This window comes from Macaca mulatta, chromosome 5 (assembly GCF_049350105.2).
Source record: "Macaca mulatta isolate MMU2019108-1 chromosome 5, T2T-MMU8v2.0, whole genome shotgun sequence".
In the NCBI taxonomy this organism is placed as follows: domain Eukaryota; kingdom Metazoa; phylum Chordata; class Mammalia; order Primates; family Cercopithecidae; genus Macaca; species Macaca mulatta.
The window spans coordinates 53791678-53808586 of NC_133410.1; the positions used below are offsets into that span (position 1 = coordinate 53791678).

Below are 16909 nucleotides of genomic sequence, written 5' to 3' on the forward strand. Positions count from 1 at the left end.
TAGGAGGTAGTGTTAAAACTTGGAGCAAGGTGCCACTGATATTAGGTTTCTCCCCTTCTACAGAGACCGTGTGATAGGGGCAGTATCTCCCTTGATGATCTCAAAGGAATAGCTCCCAGGGCCTTGAGAAAGATAGTCTTCCAGGGTCTGTAAAACTGCTCAGAGTTAAAGGAGATTTAAATACCTTTCACTTTGGGAGGCCGAGACGGGCGGATCACGAGGTCAGGAGATCGAGACCATCCTGGCTAATACGGTGAAACCCCGTCTGTACTAAAAAATACAAAAAACTAGCCGGGCGAGGTGGCGGGCGCCTGTAGTCCCAGCTACTTGGGAGGCTGAGGCAGGAGAATGGCGTAAACTCGGGAGGCGGAGTTTGCAGCGAGCTGAGATCCAGCCACTGCACTACAGCCTGGGCGACAGAGCGAGACTCCGTCTCAAAAAAAAAAAAAAAAAAAAAAAAAAAAATAAATGCCTTTCAAAAGGTAGAGAAATATTTTGTGATTAGAAGTTTTTATTTATTTATTTATTTATTGAAACTGAGTCTTGCTCTGTTGCTAGGCTGGAGTGCAGTGGCGTGAGCTCGGCTCCCTGCAATCTCCACCTCCTGAGTTCAAGCAATTCTCCTGCCTCAGCCTCCCGAATAGCTGGAATTACAGGTGTGTGCCACCACGCCCAGTTAATTTTTGTATTTTTAGTAGAGACGGGGTTTAACCATGTTGGCCAGGATGGTCTCAGTCTCCTGAGCTCGTGATTTGCCTGCCTCGGCCTCCCAAAGTGCTGGGATCACAGGCGTGAGCCACTGCACCCGGTCACAAATTTTTAAAAGTAGATTCTTAAAGAAAAGGGAGATCCAAGACCCACAGTCAGAAGAAACCTGATTTGATTGAAGTTTAAAGTTTAATCAAACTGAATAAATAGGTAAGGCTGTCTTGGTGAATAGAGTAAGTGAAGAAATAAGAGAAAGAACTGCTCAAGACTTGGGAAGACCAGACACCAAATGAAGAAGACAAAGGAAGTTAGAATTCCAAGGTGAAGAGAGGGCACCAGTAGGTGCCTGGGAGAGGCCAAGGTGAGCCAGGGCTGAGAAAAAGTCCGAGGGGTCACCGGTGATCTCCCTGTGTCCGCCAAGGCTGATGACTTGAAGCCTTCTCTTCCCTGTGACTTTTATTATTCCTCTAGTTATTACAGGATAATAAATACTGTAGTTCACTTTTTCATGTTGACAGTAATTATAGGATAATTATTTTTTCTCCTTAGATTTAACCATTGCTTTGTATTTAACCTCAAATACCTGTTGCCTGTGGGAGTAATATTACCATTTCATAGATATGAAAAATGAGACTTGCGCTGATGAGATGCACCTGCTGATTTGTGCATGGAATATCTATTGAAAATAGAAGAGTATAGTGGGTAATATTATGATAAATACCTGGACCTTGGATTTAAATGATATTTAGTCTTTCGGTCGTATTTGCATATCACGAACAGGTGAAATGCCGTTAGTGATATTGCTCATTGTGAGGATAATGCTTTTTACTTGCTCAGGCATTTGAAAGCCAAACAAAGTAAAACACTATTATTCTAGTCATTGATTAGTCCTTGTTAAAATCCCACAAATAAAGAAGCTCTTCTGTCTGCTTCAGGAACATCCAGGGCTCAGTCCTGTTAAGGCCCTTAGGAACTGAGCTATGAGTTCCTGTTTGCTTCTGGGCCTTTCTTACCAGCCTTGAGATGTTGATGGCAGGGCTTGTGCTGTGCTCATTGCCCGTCTCCCACCACTGGTCCTTAGACAGAGCAAGTGCTCCAAAATTATTCTGTAAATGAATGATTGAAAGTAACCATATATGTAGTTTAAAATGGGGAAACTAAGTTTTAGATGTAAGAGATTTAAGATTAGAGTCTGAGGGGGGTTTGTATTTAGACAATCCTTTATCTTCATCTCTCCTCAAAAGTATCCCGGCCCGCGGGATAGTCAGAGCAGGCCCTGGAGGAGGGGGTGGGAATTTGGGGAACAAGAGACATGAGAAATGGAGACAAGACAGTGCTCTGATCAAGTCTCGTTTAATGGCGGTAATGCACTGCCTTATATACACTTGGAAGGGAAGGGGTTGGGCTAAGGCGGAAATGATCTCATTGCCGAGGGCGTGGCCAGGTTAGTTTCGGTTTCTCCGGTCGGATGTCATGTTGCGCTTGCGCTATTAAGTAACAATTTTCCCGGGCGCGGGAAAAGTGAGTGAAGAAGAAGCAGGAAGAGCGCCATCGTTAATGAGGTATTAGTACAGGGGAAAAAAGGCAAAGATAGGGAGAAGGTGTGGGGTGGAAATGAATATAGCTCAGGCGTTTAATCCTCAATTATTATTCGCTATGGCCGGGGCGTGCAGCTCCGGACAGGTCCCCCTTTTTATATTTTTATGACAAGAAAACCCCTCGGGAACTGCGCCTGTCTTAGGTTGGGTCAATTCACCCCCACCTTCTAGGCCCGTCATGGGATAAGGCAGCAGCAAGGGCGGCCCTCTTGTCTTAGGCTCCGATGGAGATAGTGTCCTCTTACCCGTCATTGACTGTCCAGTTCAGCACACAGGGGAGGTGGTCTTATTAAGGTAAATAAGACTCACCATTTTCAGTCATCTCAAGGCGATGATAATGGACCTGTATAGGTTTGGCCTGGAAGGCCTCAATTTGTTGTCTGACAAATGCCATAAGCTTATTAAGGATTATAGGCCCAAGAGTGAGGAAGAGTAAAAGAGTGAGTAAAGGACCAAGAAATGGCAGGAGATAGGGGAGAAGTCCATCGAGTCCAGTCCATAGTGGATTGGCGGCCAAGCCTTTTCTGCGCTTTTCTAGTTCTTCTTGCAAAGTTTTTATCTTATCTCTGACGATTCCGGATTTGTTGGCGTAAAAACAGCACTTTTCCTGTAAGGCCAAACATATCCCTCCCTGTTCTGCCGTTAACAAATCTAGACCTCTTCTATTCTGGAGAACTACTTCAGCTAACGAGTCTACTTGGTCTTGTAAATCTTGTATAGTACTGGATAAGGTCTGTACATCTGAGATTAATTGATTGGATAATTTAGTATATTGGGTTAGTGAGACTCCTAGGCCTGTGGCTCCTGTAGTAAAAGCAATGGTGATTCCTAGTCCAGCCAACAAGGGAATAAATTGTATGGCTCGTTTCGGTCTATAAATAAAATGTTCAATAGCGGGGATGGGGATAGGTTCATCTCCAGGGATGATATCAATGTCAGGGAGAAGAGTGGCCAGAACACAAAGCCCTGTCCAATTTGTAGGTAGATACGTATATGCCATGTTGTTTCCACAAACGAAAACCGAGCCATTTATAGCACACAAAGGGTTGGTGGCATTGATTATGGAGGTACAGTTGCCAAACACAACATAGCCTAAATCAATTTCTTTAGTGTTATTATATGATGGTGAAAAGAGGCAAGAGGAATTAGAAAACGTCATCGGTTGAACTAAGGGGGGGGGTAATAGGACAGGAATTATTTACTAAGGATTCATTTGAGTAATTGACATAGGGCAATGAAAGGTTAGGTATGGCTAGAGGAATAGGGGGGCCCATTTTAAGACAAAGCCAACAATCGTGGGCCAGGCTTGTATTGGACATTTGAAGTAAATTGTAAGTAGCATTGAGGATATCAAAGGTTTGGGCATCGAGCCTAAAATTACCTCTAAGCTCAGGCAGGGCTAAAGGGTGATATTAGAGTTCAGGATAAGAAGCTTTATGAATTTCTTCTAATTTTTTCTGGACGGTTTTAATTCTTGTAATATCTAATGGGCCTCCTCCATCAGAAATGTGAATGGGGGCGGTAGTGCTCCAACAAACAGGCTTTCCTTTTTGGCCATTACAAGGAGATTGTACAAGTTTATTAGTGGATCCTAATACTTGTACGTCATCGATGCCTCCAGTTTGTGTTTTTAGTAACGTGGCCGTATAATATGTTCTATTGCCTGATTTGCATTGTTGATAGGAGGTATAACAGGAACTATGTACAGAAGATTGGAAAGAGCTACAAGGGCATTCTAGGAGCGGTCCGCTAGGTGAGGTATCTCTTGGGGTAGACTTACATTTCCATAACTGGTTTGGCATTAGGTAAGCTGTCTTGCCCGTGCAGGTCACCTGGGTGATTCTATCTGACGGAGGTTCAGATATTTGTCCCCCTCTGCAGTCACAAGGCTGGCCGTATTGTTTTCGTAATAATTCTCTTGCCTTACGAGGGTCACCAAAACCTGCATAGACTGTCACTATGTTATATAGAGCGATTATTCTCCAAAGTAATTTCATGTTTGGCTTCATTTTCTGAAAAACAAGAAGGAAAGAACTTCTCAGGGAGATTTATCTTCCCTGGACTGACAATGGTTATGATTTATTTGTCTTACCAATCTTTCAGGCAGCCATCTGGCTGCATCATTTTTTTGTGAGAAGATGCATACTGAGCCTCTTCCCCAAATTAAAACTGGATCGGGGCCATGCCATGAACTATCGAGTGGATCTTTCCATTTTACCATTGCAAACTTTTTTTGAGATTCAGGATGCCAGAAACGGTCGGCAGCCGATTTTCCATGACTGTCCAAATTTAAAAAATTAAGGATAAACAGGGCATGATTGAGTATGTTCTTGGGGGTACCCTTCACGGGGTACCAGCTCCCCCCTTTTAATTTTGTGATAATAGTTTTTAATGACAGATGAGCTCTTTCTACTATACCTTGTCCTTGGGGATTATAGGGAATGCCTGTGGTATGTTTAATTTGTAGGGTATTACAAAATTGTAAGAAGGTTTTGGATATATAACCAGGTCCATTATCTGTTTTGATTTGTTTGGGTATTCCTAAAATAGAAAAGCAGTGTAATAAATGAGCTATGACATGTTTGGTGGCCTCTCCTGTTTGGAGAGTTGCACTGATGAATCCACTATAGGTGTCTATGCATACATGGATATATTTTAGTTGACCGAATTCTAAGTGGTGAGTAACGTCCATTTGCCAAATTTCGTTGGGGATGAGTCCTCGGGGGTTAACTCCTAGATGGGGAACAGGTAAATATGTTATGCAGTTGGCGCATTGTTTATTTGTCGAGCTTGTTCTCTGGTAAGTTTAAACATAAGTCTTAAGGTTTGGGCGTTTAAATGATGTAAGGCATGTGCTTTTTGCGCTTGTTGCAAATTGTCTGTAGTGACCGTGGCTATGGTTTTTGTTGCCGTGTCAGCTGTTGCGTTACCTTGTGTTAGAGGTCCCGGTAATCCTGAATGTGCTCTAATATGCCCAAGAAAAAAGGGAGTAGTCCTTTTTCGGATAAGTTGTTGACATTGTAAAAATAGGTTAGCTGTGTCTGAAATATGTTTAATTTGAGACACGGTCTCTAAGAGGGGTATTGAATGAGCCAGGTAGGCGCTGTCTGTATAAATGTTAAGTGGCTGACAAGGAAAAGCTGATAGTGCTGCAATTATAGCTTGCAATTCGACCAGCTGAGCTGATGTATAAGTGGTCTGGAATTTAACGACTACATTATTGTAAGTGTAAGCGGCAAGTCCTGTGGAAGATCCATCAGTGAAAATTAGTAATGCGTCATTGAGAGGTTCTTTACTGGTAATATGGGGAAATACAAACGCATGAAGTTTACAAAATTGAATAAGTTTGTTAGGTGGGTAATGGTTGTCAATCGCGCCAGTATAAGAAGCGCAAGCAATTGGCCAGGCTTCCGTATTTTGTAACAGCCAATGGATGCGTGATTGAGTGTAGGGCTGTATAATGGTAGAGGGTTCTATTCCAAAGTATTTTCTACTGTTTTCTCTTCCCAAGATAATTAGATCAGCTATGGCATCATAATAAGGCAACAAAACCTTTTTAGGGGAGGAGGGCAGGTGTACCCACATAATGGGATTGTTCTGCCAAAATAGGCCAGTAGGGGTTATTGTTGTGTTAAAAATAAGGAATATTAATGGCTGAGAATAATCAATACCGGTAACAAATTGTGTTGCAATGGCATGTTCTACCTGTTGGAGTGTTATTAATGCTTCTTTAGTAATGGACCTGGGGGATTTTGGATTAGAGTCTCCTTTTAATATATCGAAAAGAGGTTTTAACTCTCCTGTGGTGAGCTTTAAGTACGGTCGAAGCCAATTTATGTCTCCCAGTAATTTTTGGAAATCATTTAAAGTTTTTAAATGATCACGACGTATAATGGCCTTTTGATTAATGATTTTGGGTCCATTAATCTGGAAACCAAGATAAGTGTATGGATCTTGTAATTGTACCTTTTCTGGGGCTATCTGTAGTCCGGCTGCTGTTAACTCTTGTTTGAGTTGGGCGAAGCACTGTAAGACTTGTTCGCCAATTTCTCCTGCTATTAAAATATCATCCATATAATGTATAATATACATTTGTGCCCATGTTTTTCTGACTGGCTCTATAGCGGCAGCTACATATTTTTGACACAAGGTAGGACTATTGGCCATACCCTGAGGTAAGACTTTCCATTGATAGCGCTTCATTGGTTGTTTAAAATTTGTAGATGGAAGACTAAAGGCAAATCTTTTCTGGTCAGCAGGGTGAAGGGGAATTGTAAAAAAGCAATCTTTAAGGTCAATAACGATTTTAAAATATTTTTGAGGAATCGCAACCGGTGAAGGCAATCCTGGTTGTAAGGCACCCATAAGGATCATAGTGATATTTACTGCTCTTAAATCTTGTAAGAGTCTCCATTTACCAGACTTCTTTTTAATAACAAAAATAGGTGTATTCCAAGGGGAATTACTTTCCTCAATATGTCCTGCTGCTAGTTGTTCCTGCACTAACTGTTGGGCAGCACTTAGTTTATCATTGAGTAAAGGCCACTGATCAACCCAAACGGGCTCATCTGACTTCCAAGTAATGGGGTCAGCGCACCTTTGGGGTGCAGGTATGTCAGTGGCCTGAGCTAAAAATTTCCAAACCCCTTTTTATCAAGTTGTCCTGAAACCAGTATAGGCTGTGGGATACCGTTCTCTCCTTTTCCAAGACCTTTACCAGGGGTGTATCCTTGAGTTAACATTTGTGCAGTAACTATATCATTTGGACTACACATTATAATTTTCATTTGAGAGAGTAGATCTCGCCCCCAAAGGTTAACAGGTAGGTAAGGGATGACAAATGGCTTAATGAGGCCTGAATTGTTTTCTTTATCTGTCCATGTTAGGTATTTAGAACTTTGTTTAGGATTACTGCTTTGTCCAATTCCTCTCAAGTGAGTTAAAGTTTCTGTAGTAGGCCAATGAGAGGGCCAATCTTCCTGTTTAATGATAGTTACATCAGCCCCTGTGTCTATTAGTCCAGTGAATGCCTTCCCGTCTAACCATAAGGTTAGAGAGGGTTTTTGATTTGTAATTGGTTGCACCCAATATATATCTGATGATCCGAAACCTTTTATATTTCTATTAGAGTATTGGATATTATTATCTGTTTTAACCAAAGGTAGCAGGAGTAACTGAGCTATTCTAACTCCTTGAGGGACAGTAATAATGCTATCAATAGCTCTGGCCATAATTTTAATTTCTCCTTCATAATCATTATCAATAACTCCAGGGAGGACTTGTAAGCCTCTCATGGTGACACTACTTCTTCCTAAAAGTAGCCCAAAAGTGTTAGGTGGTAAGGGTCCATATATTCCGGTATTTAAGGTTTGCGGTCCCATTTCAGGTGTTAGTATTATGTGGGAGGTGGAACTGAGGTCCAATCCTGCACTTCCTGGGGTTGCTCTACTAAGTTTTGAAATGGATTGCTGTTGCTGGCTGGAACAAAGCTGACTGCCCCATATGCTTGTTTCGGGGCCTGAGGCTGGCCCCTCATCCCGTTTCCCTGCCTGTGGGGTAAAGGATTTCCTTATGTCAGTTTTAGATTTACATTCGTTTGCCCAGTGCCTTCCTCTTTTACACCTTGGGCAAAGGCCTGGGATTTTTGCTTCTGGACTCCTATTTTGGTTTTCACAGCAATCTTTTGCAAAGTGTCCCCTTTTACCGCATCTAAAACATCCCCCTTTATCTTTACCTTTGTTAATGAGGAAATCTCTTACTGTTTGGCCGCTAAAAGCGGCGGCCATTGCTAGGCCTTGTTGATATGAGGGCCCAATATCTGAACAAAGGCGAATGTATCCTGTTAAATATGTTTTCTTTCGATAAGGTCTGATTGCCGCTTGGCAGGCGGGGTTAGCATTTTCATAAGCTAACTGTTTAACATAATCTACACCCGTTTCTGCATTTCCAAAGATTCTACCTGCCGTGGTCATAAGTCTATGCACAAAGTCTGAAAATGGCTCATCGGGTCCTTGTTTAACCGCTGTGAGCGAGGCCCCTGGATCTCCTTTAACGGGAAGTTTTCTCCAGGCCTTTGTAGCAGCAGCCTGGATTTGTGAGAACAGTCCAGGGTCATATTGCATTTGGGCCTGAGTGTCTGCATAATTACCTGAACCTGTTAACATATCAAAATCCCAACCGTTTCCTGCCTGTTGATTTCTTTTAGCTGTATCTCTACAATTTTCAAAGAACTCTGACTTCCAAATTAAGTGGTCTCCCCCAGAAAGAACTGCCCTGACTAAGGTATTCCAGTCTGTAGGAGTGAGCCAATTCTCAGCTACAGATTCCACTATAGCAAGAGTGTATGGAGCAGTAGCCCCATACTGAGAGGCAGCAGTCTTTAACTCTTTTATAATAGTAAAATCAAATCCAGTATGATGCCTCCAAGCCTGTCCCTGTTCATCTATGGTTTCCGTGACCGGAAAAACGTCTTTGGGGGAGGAGTCTTCTCTATGTCGGCTAGCAACTAACCCCCCTCTTGGAACATGTTGTCCAGGCTGCTGAAGTGGGCGCAAGGAACCCTCCATAGCGTCTGAGTTAGGTATTTTTTCATTTCCTGTTTTTAGCTTTTGGAGCCTAATTATCAATGATTGATGTAACTCTTCAAGTTTAATCTGTTCTTCTAGTTGAGCAATTTTTTTGCTTTAATTCTTCTTTGGGATCTATTGCTGCCATAACAATGGGCGCAGAAGCCTCATTATGTGTCTTATTATATGGGGGTGGGTATGAAGTAAAGGGAGGCAAATCAGGGTTGTGATATTTAGCCGCCTCTTCTTCTAAATCATCCCAATTTATATCCAATTGATTAGGCTTATTAATTTCCTCCTCCTTTTGAAGCATCTGTAAAATTGGGTATTTTTTTGGTTTGTTTTCGTGTGGTATTTCTTTATCTATTACAGAAGGAGACTTAATTTCCTCATGATCACTTTCGAGGGAAATGAGATCTTCCTCCGTATCTTGCGGAGGCTTTGTGAGGTTAGAGCGGGAGCTAACCTTTAACATATGCTCTGTCTGAGCGACCGCAGCCATGACTTGCGGATCGGCCTCCTTCTTATCTATTAAATCTCTAATGAGGTTCCAATAAGAGAAGGCGGTTACAGGAATTTTTTCTGGCCCAAAAGTATTATAATAGTCCTGCAAACAATCCCCTACTCTACGCCATCTTTTAATATCAATAGTTCCTTCCTGTGGGAACCAAGGGCAAGTGTCTTTTACAAAATCAAAAAATTTAAACAAATCATTACCTTTAACCTTTACTCCTCGTATCTTTAAAGCCTCTTTTAATTGTCCTACATATATTTGATGTTGGCTTAATTCTTGTCCCATTTCGGACGCGTCACTTACCTTCGATTCCGACGCGGCAGGTTCCCGCGGTGATCGGAAGAGTTTGACTCCTTTTGTCTTCGTTAGCGGTCGACCCTCCTTTGGCGTCCTCTTCCTCACGGAGTCCCTCGTTTCCAGGTCCCTGTTCAGGTGCCACGTATCCCGGCCCGCGGGATAGTCAGAGCAGGCCCTGGAGGAGGGGGTGGGAATTTGGGGAACAAGAGACACGAGAAATGGAGACAAGACAGTGCTCTGATCAAGTCTCGTTTAATGGCGGTAATGCACTGCCTTATATACACTTGGAAGGGAAGGGGTTGGGCTAAGGCGGAAATGATCTCATTGCCGAGGGCATGGCCAGGTTAGTTTCGGTTTCTCGGGTCAGATGTCATGTTGCGCTTGCGCTATTAAGTAACAATTTTCCCGGGTGCGGGAAAAGTGAGTGAAGAAGAAGCAGGAAGAGCGCCATCTTTAATGAGGTATTAGTTCAGGGGAAAAAAGGCAAAGATAGGGAGAAGGTGTGGAGTGGAAATGAATATAGCTCAGGCGTTTAATCCTCAATTATTATTCGCTATGGCCGGGGCGTGCAGCTCCGGACAAAAAGATCTTTAAAATGGATCTCTGCTTTTAAAAACACAATGGAGGCCGGGCGCGGTGGCTCAAGCCTGTAATCCCAGCACTTTGGGAGGCCGAGACGGGAGGATCACGAGGTCAGGAGATCAAGACCGTCCTGGCTAACGTGGTGAAACCCCGTCTCTACTAAAAAAAAAAACCAAAAAAGAAAAAACTAGCCGGGTGGGGTGGCGGGCGCCTGTAGTCCCGGCTACTCCAGAAGCTGAGGCAGGAGAATGGCGTGAACCCGGGAGGCGGAGCTTGCAGTCAGCCTAGATCGCGCCACTGCACTCCAGCCTGTGCGACAGAGCGAGACTCCGTCTCAAAAAAAAAAAAAAAAAAGATGATAATAATAATGGAAAGATGTCCTTTTTTTTCTCTTGAAATCACTGATCTTCTGACTCTTTTGCAATAACGATACCAAGAACCTGTTTGCTGAGCAGGTATTAAGTGCCAGATGCTGTGCTCAGCACTGCTGTATATGTGCTAAATCCTTTATGGCTTCATTTAACACTCACAATCCAAGAGGAGGCTGTTCAGATTATGTTAATTTTACAGATGAGAAAACAGGAAGATACCTCCAATATTCAGTGCACATTTATCCAAATACATTAGAAGGTACTTCTTCTTATGTGGACCCAACCCTCAAAGAGGTACATGGCTTGATGAGTGTAACATCAGGTGATTTCAGTCCTTACTGTCCTTGCAAAAGGGATACTTGAAGCCTGGAGGCTCTGAAAGGTTGTTACTTGCCCAGTTTTGCAGTCTGATAAATGCTAGAATTGAGAATTGAACCCACATCTGTCTCCCCTACCCCCTCACTGTACACTTCCACAGTCTGCCTTTTTAAACCAGATTCTACATTGATTTATATAGGACAAAGGTTGGCAAATTTTTCCTGTAGAAGGCCAGATAGTAAACACATACTTAAGGCTTTGGGGGCCATATGGTCTCTGTCACAACTACTTAACTCTACCATTGTAGTGCAAAAGCAGCTATAGACATTATGTAAACGGCTGTGTTCAATGAAACTATGTACACTGACATTGGAATTTCTTGTAACATATTCTTCTTTTGATTTTTTTCAGCTTTATTTAATATTGTAAAAAAAAAAAAAGTTATTAGCTTGCTGGGGTCTTACCAAATAGATTGGCTGGATTTGACCCTTGTGCCATAGTTTCCTAATTCCTGATACCAAATATTCCAAAAAGAATCCAGTAAATGAAGTAATCATCTGTTTCATGACTCTATTTTCTTTCCCTAACTCTAAATTCATGAAACAAAATTGTGAAGGCCCATTTTCCCTGTTCTGTGTCTGTTTCATTGTAATGTGGCTGCTGGGAATTCACTGTTTTCTAGATAGATTGCAGCAATAACAACTAATGCTCTTTTGAAACTTTCCAGTGATTCCTCTTTCCCATAGTTAAGTTGCAAGGGCAGGAGTCACTCTGATTTGTTTTTAATACCTCTATGATTCTCTTCGCTAGAATTTTAGTTATATTTGGCAGAATAAAGTTTTTTATTCTATAACTGGCTTTTAGTGAAGAAAAGGAAATTAGATGCAGATGACACGGGCCCTAAATACACCCGTCCCAGACATCAGCTCAGTTAACTGGGTACAAATTCCGGCTTTCCCATTGTGTTTGTTTTGATAGCCAGAGCCACTATCAGAGCAAGAAAGATGTTAGTCATGAAAGAAAAACAGTTTCATTTTGCACAAAACTTTATAAACATATTGGGGAAAGGTGGAACACACAGAATTCAGTCTTGTAATCAGATACTGTGTTGCAAACTATGGACTTAAGAGTCAGATGAAGAAAAGTATGAAACTAGATTTGACTACACATAGATCTGTATCATGAGCGAACTTGGAAGCTTCTCAGTTTTACATAGGCATGCCTCTCTTTAGAACTCAAAAAGTTCTAATAAATATTTACTACTCAAATGTCACTTTTCTTGAACAAGGTAGAAATGTTCTTAGCTTGCTAGCTGGAACTACAGGCACCTACCAGCATGCCTGGCTAATTTTTTGTATTTTTAGTAGATACGGGGTTTCATCGTGTTAGCCAAGATGGTCTCGATCTCCTGACCTTGTGATCCGCCCACCTCAGCCTTCCAAAGCTCTGGGATTACAGGAGTGAGCCACCGCGCCCGGCCATTTTAAATTTTTTAAAGACAAATCTTTGGAATCAGTTGATATGATAATATTGTAATAATAAATGTATATTTGTATCTGGAGGTGCATAATATTTTGTCAATGCTACTAATGAAGGCATTTTTTTAAGGGAAAAATCAAAAATTTTAAGGATCTATCAGGGCTAGCCCATCTACTTTATGTTCTGTCAGTGCTATTTTCTGATTTTCCTGTTCTTGGCACATGCATAGAAGAAACAAACTAACCACTAAATTTTTAGCAGTTTCATGGCCTCTAGTTGCATGTCCTTATTTCTGAACACGGGTGTGAATTCTAAGAAAAGGGGAAACCAAATGTTCATAGAGCCCTTTTGAAAGTTGCATAGCACAGCCAAATGGTGTGCCATTTCTATGAGTGCTGTGACTGGATCCTCATGTGGGAAAGGCCTGGTGAGAAATGTATTCCTTCTGTACATGGACAGTCAAGTTAGAGGCTGTCTTACATAAGACCATATTTTTGAAGGTGAGATCAAGATTTATACATTTGACAATATTTCTCCCATAGGGTACCACAGTTTTCCATGCGTTTCTGTGACATCCTTTTTCCGTTATATTCTTGTTTGCCTAGATTTTAGAGCTTAATGTGTTTATGCCTGTGGATGGTAGCATGACTTATTCATGAATATTTAGAATTTTGTAAAGAAAGATGCACTTTGGAATGTTCTTTCTAAGAACAGGCTACTTAGGTATTTGCCTGAAAATTTCTATAAAGTATTAGTATTAATCTTTCTCTTTTGCTCTTTTTCTTTTCTTCCCTGAATTTTTTCTCTTAAAACACACACACACACACACACACACAAAACATTATTATTGAGGATCCTAGAGATTAGGCATTTGGGAGATATCTCTTATTCCCTTGGAAACTATCTCTATAGTAAAAGTTCAGTAAACATTCTTCTTCGTATCCATGTCTTTTGCTGTCTTTTTTCTTTAGAGTTCATTCTCTCAGTGAGTTGTTTTGTTTTGTTTTATTTTGTTTTGTTTTCTTTTGTTTTCTTTTCTTTTCTTTCTTTCACTCTGTCTCTCAGGCTGGAGTGCAGTGGTGCAGTCTCGGCTCATGGCAACCTCCACCTCTCAGGTTCAAGCGATTCTCCTGCCTCAGTCTCCTTAGTAGCTGGGATTACAGGTGCCCGCCACCACGCCCAGCTAATTTTTATATTTTTAGTAGAGATGGGGTTTCACCATGTTGGCCAGGCTGTTCTCGAAGTCCTGACCTCATGATTTGCCTTCCTTAGCCTCCCAAAGTGCTGGGATTACAGGCGTGAGCCATCCTGCCTGGCCTCAGTAAGTAGTTTTTAAATGCCAGACATGGAGTATACAGTGCTAAGTGGGCTAGATGTAGCCCCTGACTTCCTAGAGCTTACAATAAATCATGGTAGAAAATATAAATTAAACAAATAATCACAAAATTCATAATTAATTCATTGCATTGCATTGTAATAAGCACTAAAGATTAAAGTATAGAGAAATGTGAGTTGTTTAATCAAAGGGGCATTTATAGTCAAAGGGTCCAAGGAAGACTTCCATGAAGTGACTTAATATGAATCCTGTAAAATGAGTACGTTGGTTTTATATGAAAGGGTTTAAGAACAGATCCCAGAGTAGGTGCCTTAAGGCTGGAGGAGCTCAGTAGTTAGGAAGGGAAAGAACACCACTGTGGTTTCTGTGTAGGTCATATTTCAGCTGCAGTGAGAGAACATCTGATATATGAATGCAGGAGATTACATTCTTGCATTGATGTGTATATACCATTTCCTAACAAGAACCATTGTTGGTTTGTCATCTACTTGATAATTTTTTAAATATTCATCTTATTATTTAACTACATGCAATTGATTTTGTTTCACCATCAAAAAGTCTGGAGGATTCTGCCTAAATTCTGCCTATGGATAATTATGCTTTGAACCAAAATAATTCTTACATGAAAGATAGGGACCAGTCTAATCCTGATTAGTGATTTTTTCCTACGTTCTGTTCAGATATATTTGTAAAGAGTCTGCAGCATTTTGAGAAAGTTTGTGTTTATTATTGCCTGTCACAACAACATAACATAAAACATAATATATATTAAATAGAAGATAAATTTGTAGAATTTCAAGAAATTAAAATAACAGTTAAAATCTAGTTTGACATTATACTTTCTGCATTATTTTCTGGTGTTTCCTTAAAATATATATACATTTGGAATTTGACCATAAGCTGTGCTGACTGCTTTGTTTTTGCTTTTTGCCTACTTTAGTCTAATGGGATCGCAGCCATCATTGTTATTTTGGTGTTACTGCTACTCCTGGGGATCGGTTTGATGTGGTGGTTTTGGCCCCTTTGCTGCAAAGTGGTGAGTAAGAAGGATTTGCAACTCCACTTAAAAAAAATTAGAAAAATGTAAAGTAAGGTCTGAAATGTGAATAAATGCCATGTTACTCAATAACAGCAAAGTTTCAGTTTGCAAAATGAATTTTGTCTTCACTACTATAATAAATTATAGAAAACATGCAGGTCAGTAAATATTTATTTTAAAAATTCATCTAAAAAGCACTTTAAAATCAGGTTTGTGGGAAGAGGGGGAGAAAAAAATAGGGGAGGTAGTTGGGATAAAGGGTATTTTCCTTCAAGTGCAAGAGAAATTCAAGTAAATTGATGTTTTATTTTGGGTTCATTGAGAGGAGCTGATAATTTGTCAGTTTTTTTAAGTGCTCATTAAATTATTCATTTCCTCTTTGAACGGTCTGCCATTTCAGGACCTTCTCTGTTTACTACTGAAAAATACTTGTTCAGAAATTAGTCATGCACAATTGTCAGCTAAACTGCTACTTTTGGAGTAATGACGAGGAGTTTCAGTTTGTGTCATTTTTGTGTGTTTGTATAAAGCCTGTGAAAGAATATGGGTGTATATCAGTTATCTATTGCTGCTGTAACAAATTGCCACACATATGTTGATTAAAAGCAACACAAATTTATTATCTAACAGCTGTCTAATCACAGCTTTCACATGAGTCTCACTGGGTTTACCTGGACTAAAAGGTGTTGGCAGGGATGTGTTTCTTTCTGAATGCTCTAGGGAAGAAGCCATTCCTTTGCCTTTTCCAGCTTCTATAGGCTACTCACATTCTTTGCCTCATACCCCCCTTTCCCCATGTGCAAAGCCAGAGGTGTTGCATCTTTTCGACCATTTTTCTGTGGTCACATCTCCCTGTAACTCCGAACCCAGCTGGGGAAGGTCCTCCAGTTTTAAGGAACCATGGGATTAGTTTGGACACACCTAGATAATCCAGGATCATCTCTTATCTCAAGATCCTGAACCTTAATCACTTCTGCAAAATCCTTTTTGCCATCAAGATAACATATTCACAGTACCAGGTAATTAAGTTATGGACATGTTAGTGGGGGGGCATCATTCTACACATTTCAAGCAATCCAATTTAGATTGTTCAGGTTTCATAGAAAAAAAATTATCTTAAGGAAGCCCTCTTCCAAATCATGCCTACTACTTATTTTGAGAATATTCCTTTTATTACAAGCACATTATGTAGAACTTAATATTCTGTAGCTCATGGTAATGTTTTACATAATACTGCAAGACTGCCTTTTCCTCCCTGCTCTCGTGTTTGCTGACTGATTTCATCATCCTTGCAATTTCAGATGGGCTTTGTTTTAGCCCTGCATTTATTATTAGTTGTACTTCAGTTTGCTTTCATGAGGCAACTTTACAATTCTTTATCTCAGAGCAGTTGGCCCATGGAGGAGGCATACAGTTAACTCAGATAACAGTAGAGACAAGAAGCATCCTGTCTCTTTGCTGAACTAATCAGTTTCCTGCCATAGCAATTTATGCTCAGTTTCCTGTTGTGATCTTGATTATCTAGTTATGGCTATTTTAGGGTGACTAGCATTCTTGAGTATCACATTAAAAAGCAAAAAGATGCCCTAATGTAATTTGTCTTCCTTGGTTTTTTAATTTAAAGTTTGCAGTGGTGCATTCCCCCACCTTTTTTTTTTTTTATCACTTTGCAATTTCATTTAGCATTGACCAGAGGGCTCAGAAGTGTCAAAGTGTATGATTATTTTTTAATTTTTTAATTTTTTTAATTATACTTTATGTTCTAGGGTACATGTGCACAACGTGCAGGTTTGTTACATATGTATACATGTGCCATGTTGGTGTGCTGCACCCATTAACTTGTCATTTACATTAGGTATAACTCCTAATGCTATCCCTCCCCCCTACCTCCTCCCCACAATAGGCCCCAGTGTGTGATGTTTCCCTTCCTGTGTCCAAGTGATGTCATTTTTCAGTTCCCAGCTATGAGTGAGAACATGCGGTATTTGGTTTTCAGTTCTTGCAATGGTTTGCTGAGAATGATGGTTACCAGCTGCATCCATGTCCCTACAAAGGACACGAACTCATCCATTTTTATGGCTGCATAGTATTTCATGGTGTA

General features: G+C 40.7%; 1 protein-coding gene across 2 annotated transcripts in view; it reads left to right on the forward strand.

Moving 5' to 3' along the window:
- Window positions 1-16909, forward strand: part of ANTXR2 (ANTXR cell adhesion molecule 2) — a 160974-nt gene that overhangs the window by 58059 nt on the left and 86006 nt on the right. For both annotated transcript variants that reach the window (XM_015138456.3, XM_015138457.3), the window contains exon 12: window positions 14710-14805. In XM_015138456.3, coding sequence (XP_014993942.3) covers window positions 14710-14805 — 96 coding nt within the window. The remainder of the gene's footprint in view (window positions 1-14709; window positions 14806-16909) is intronic.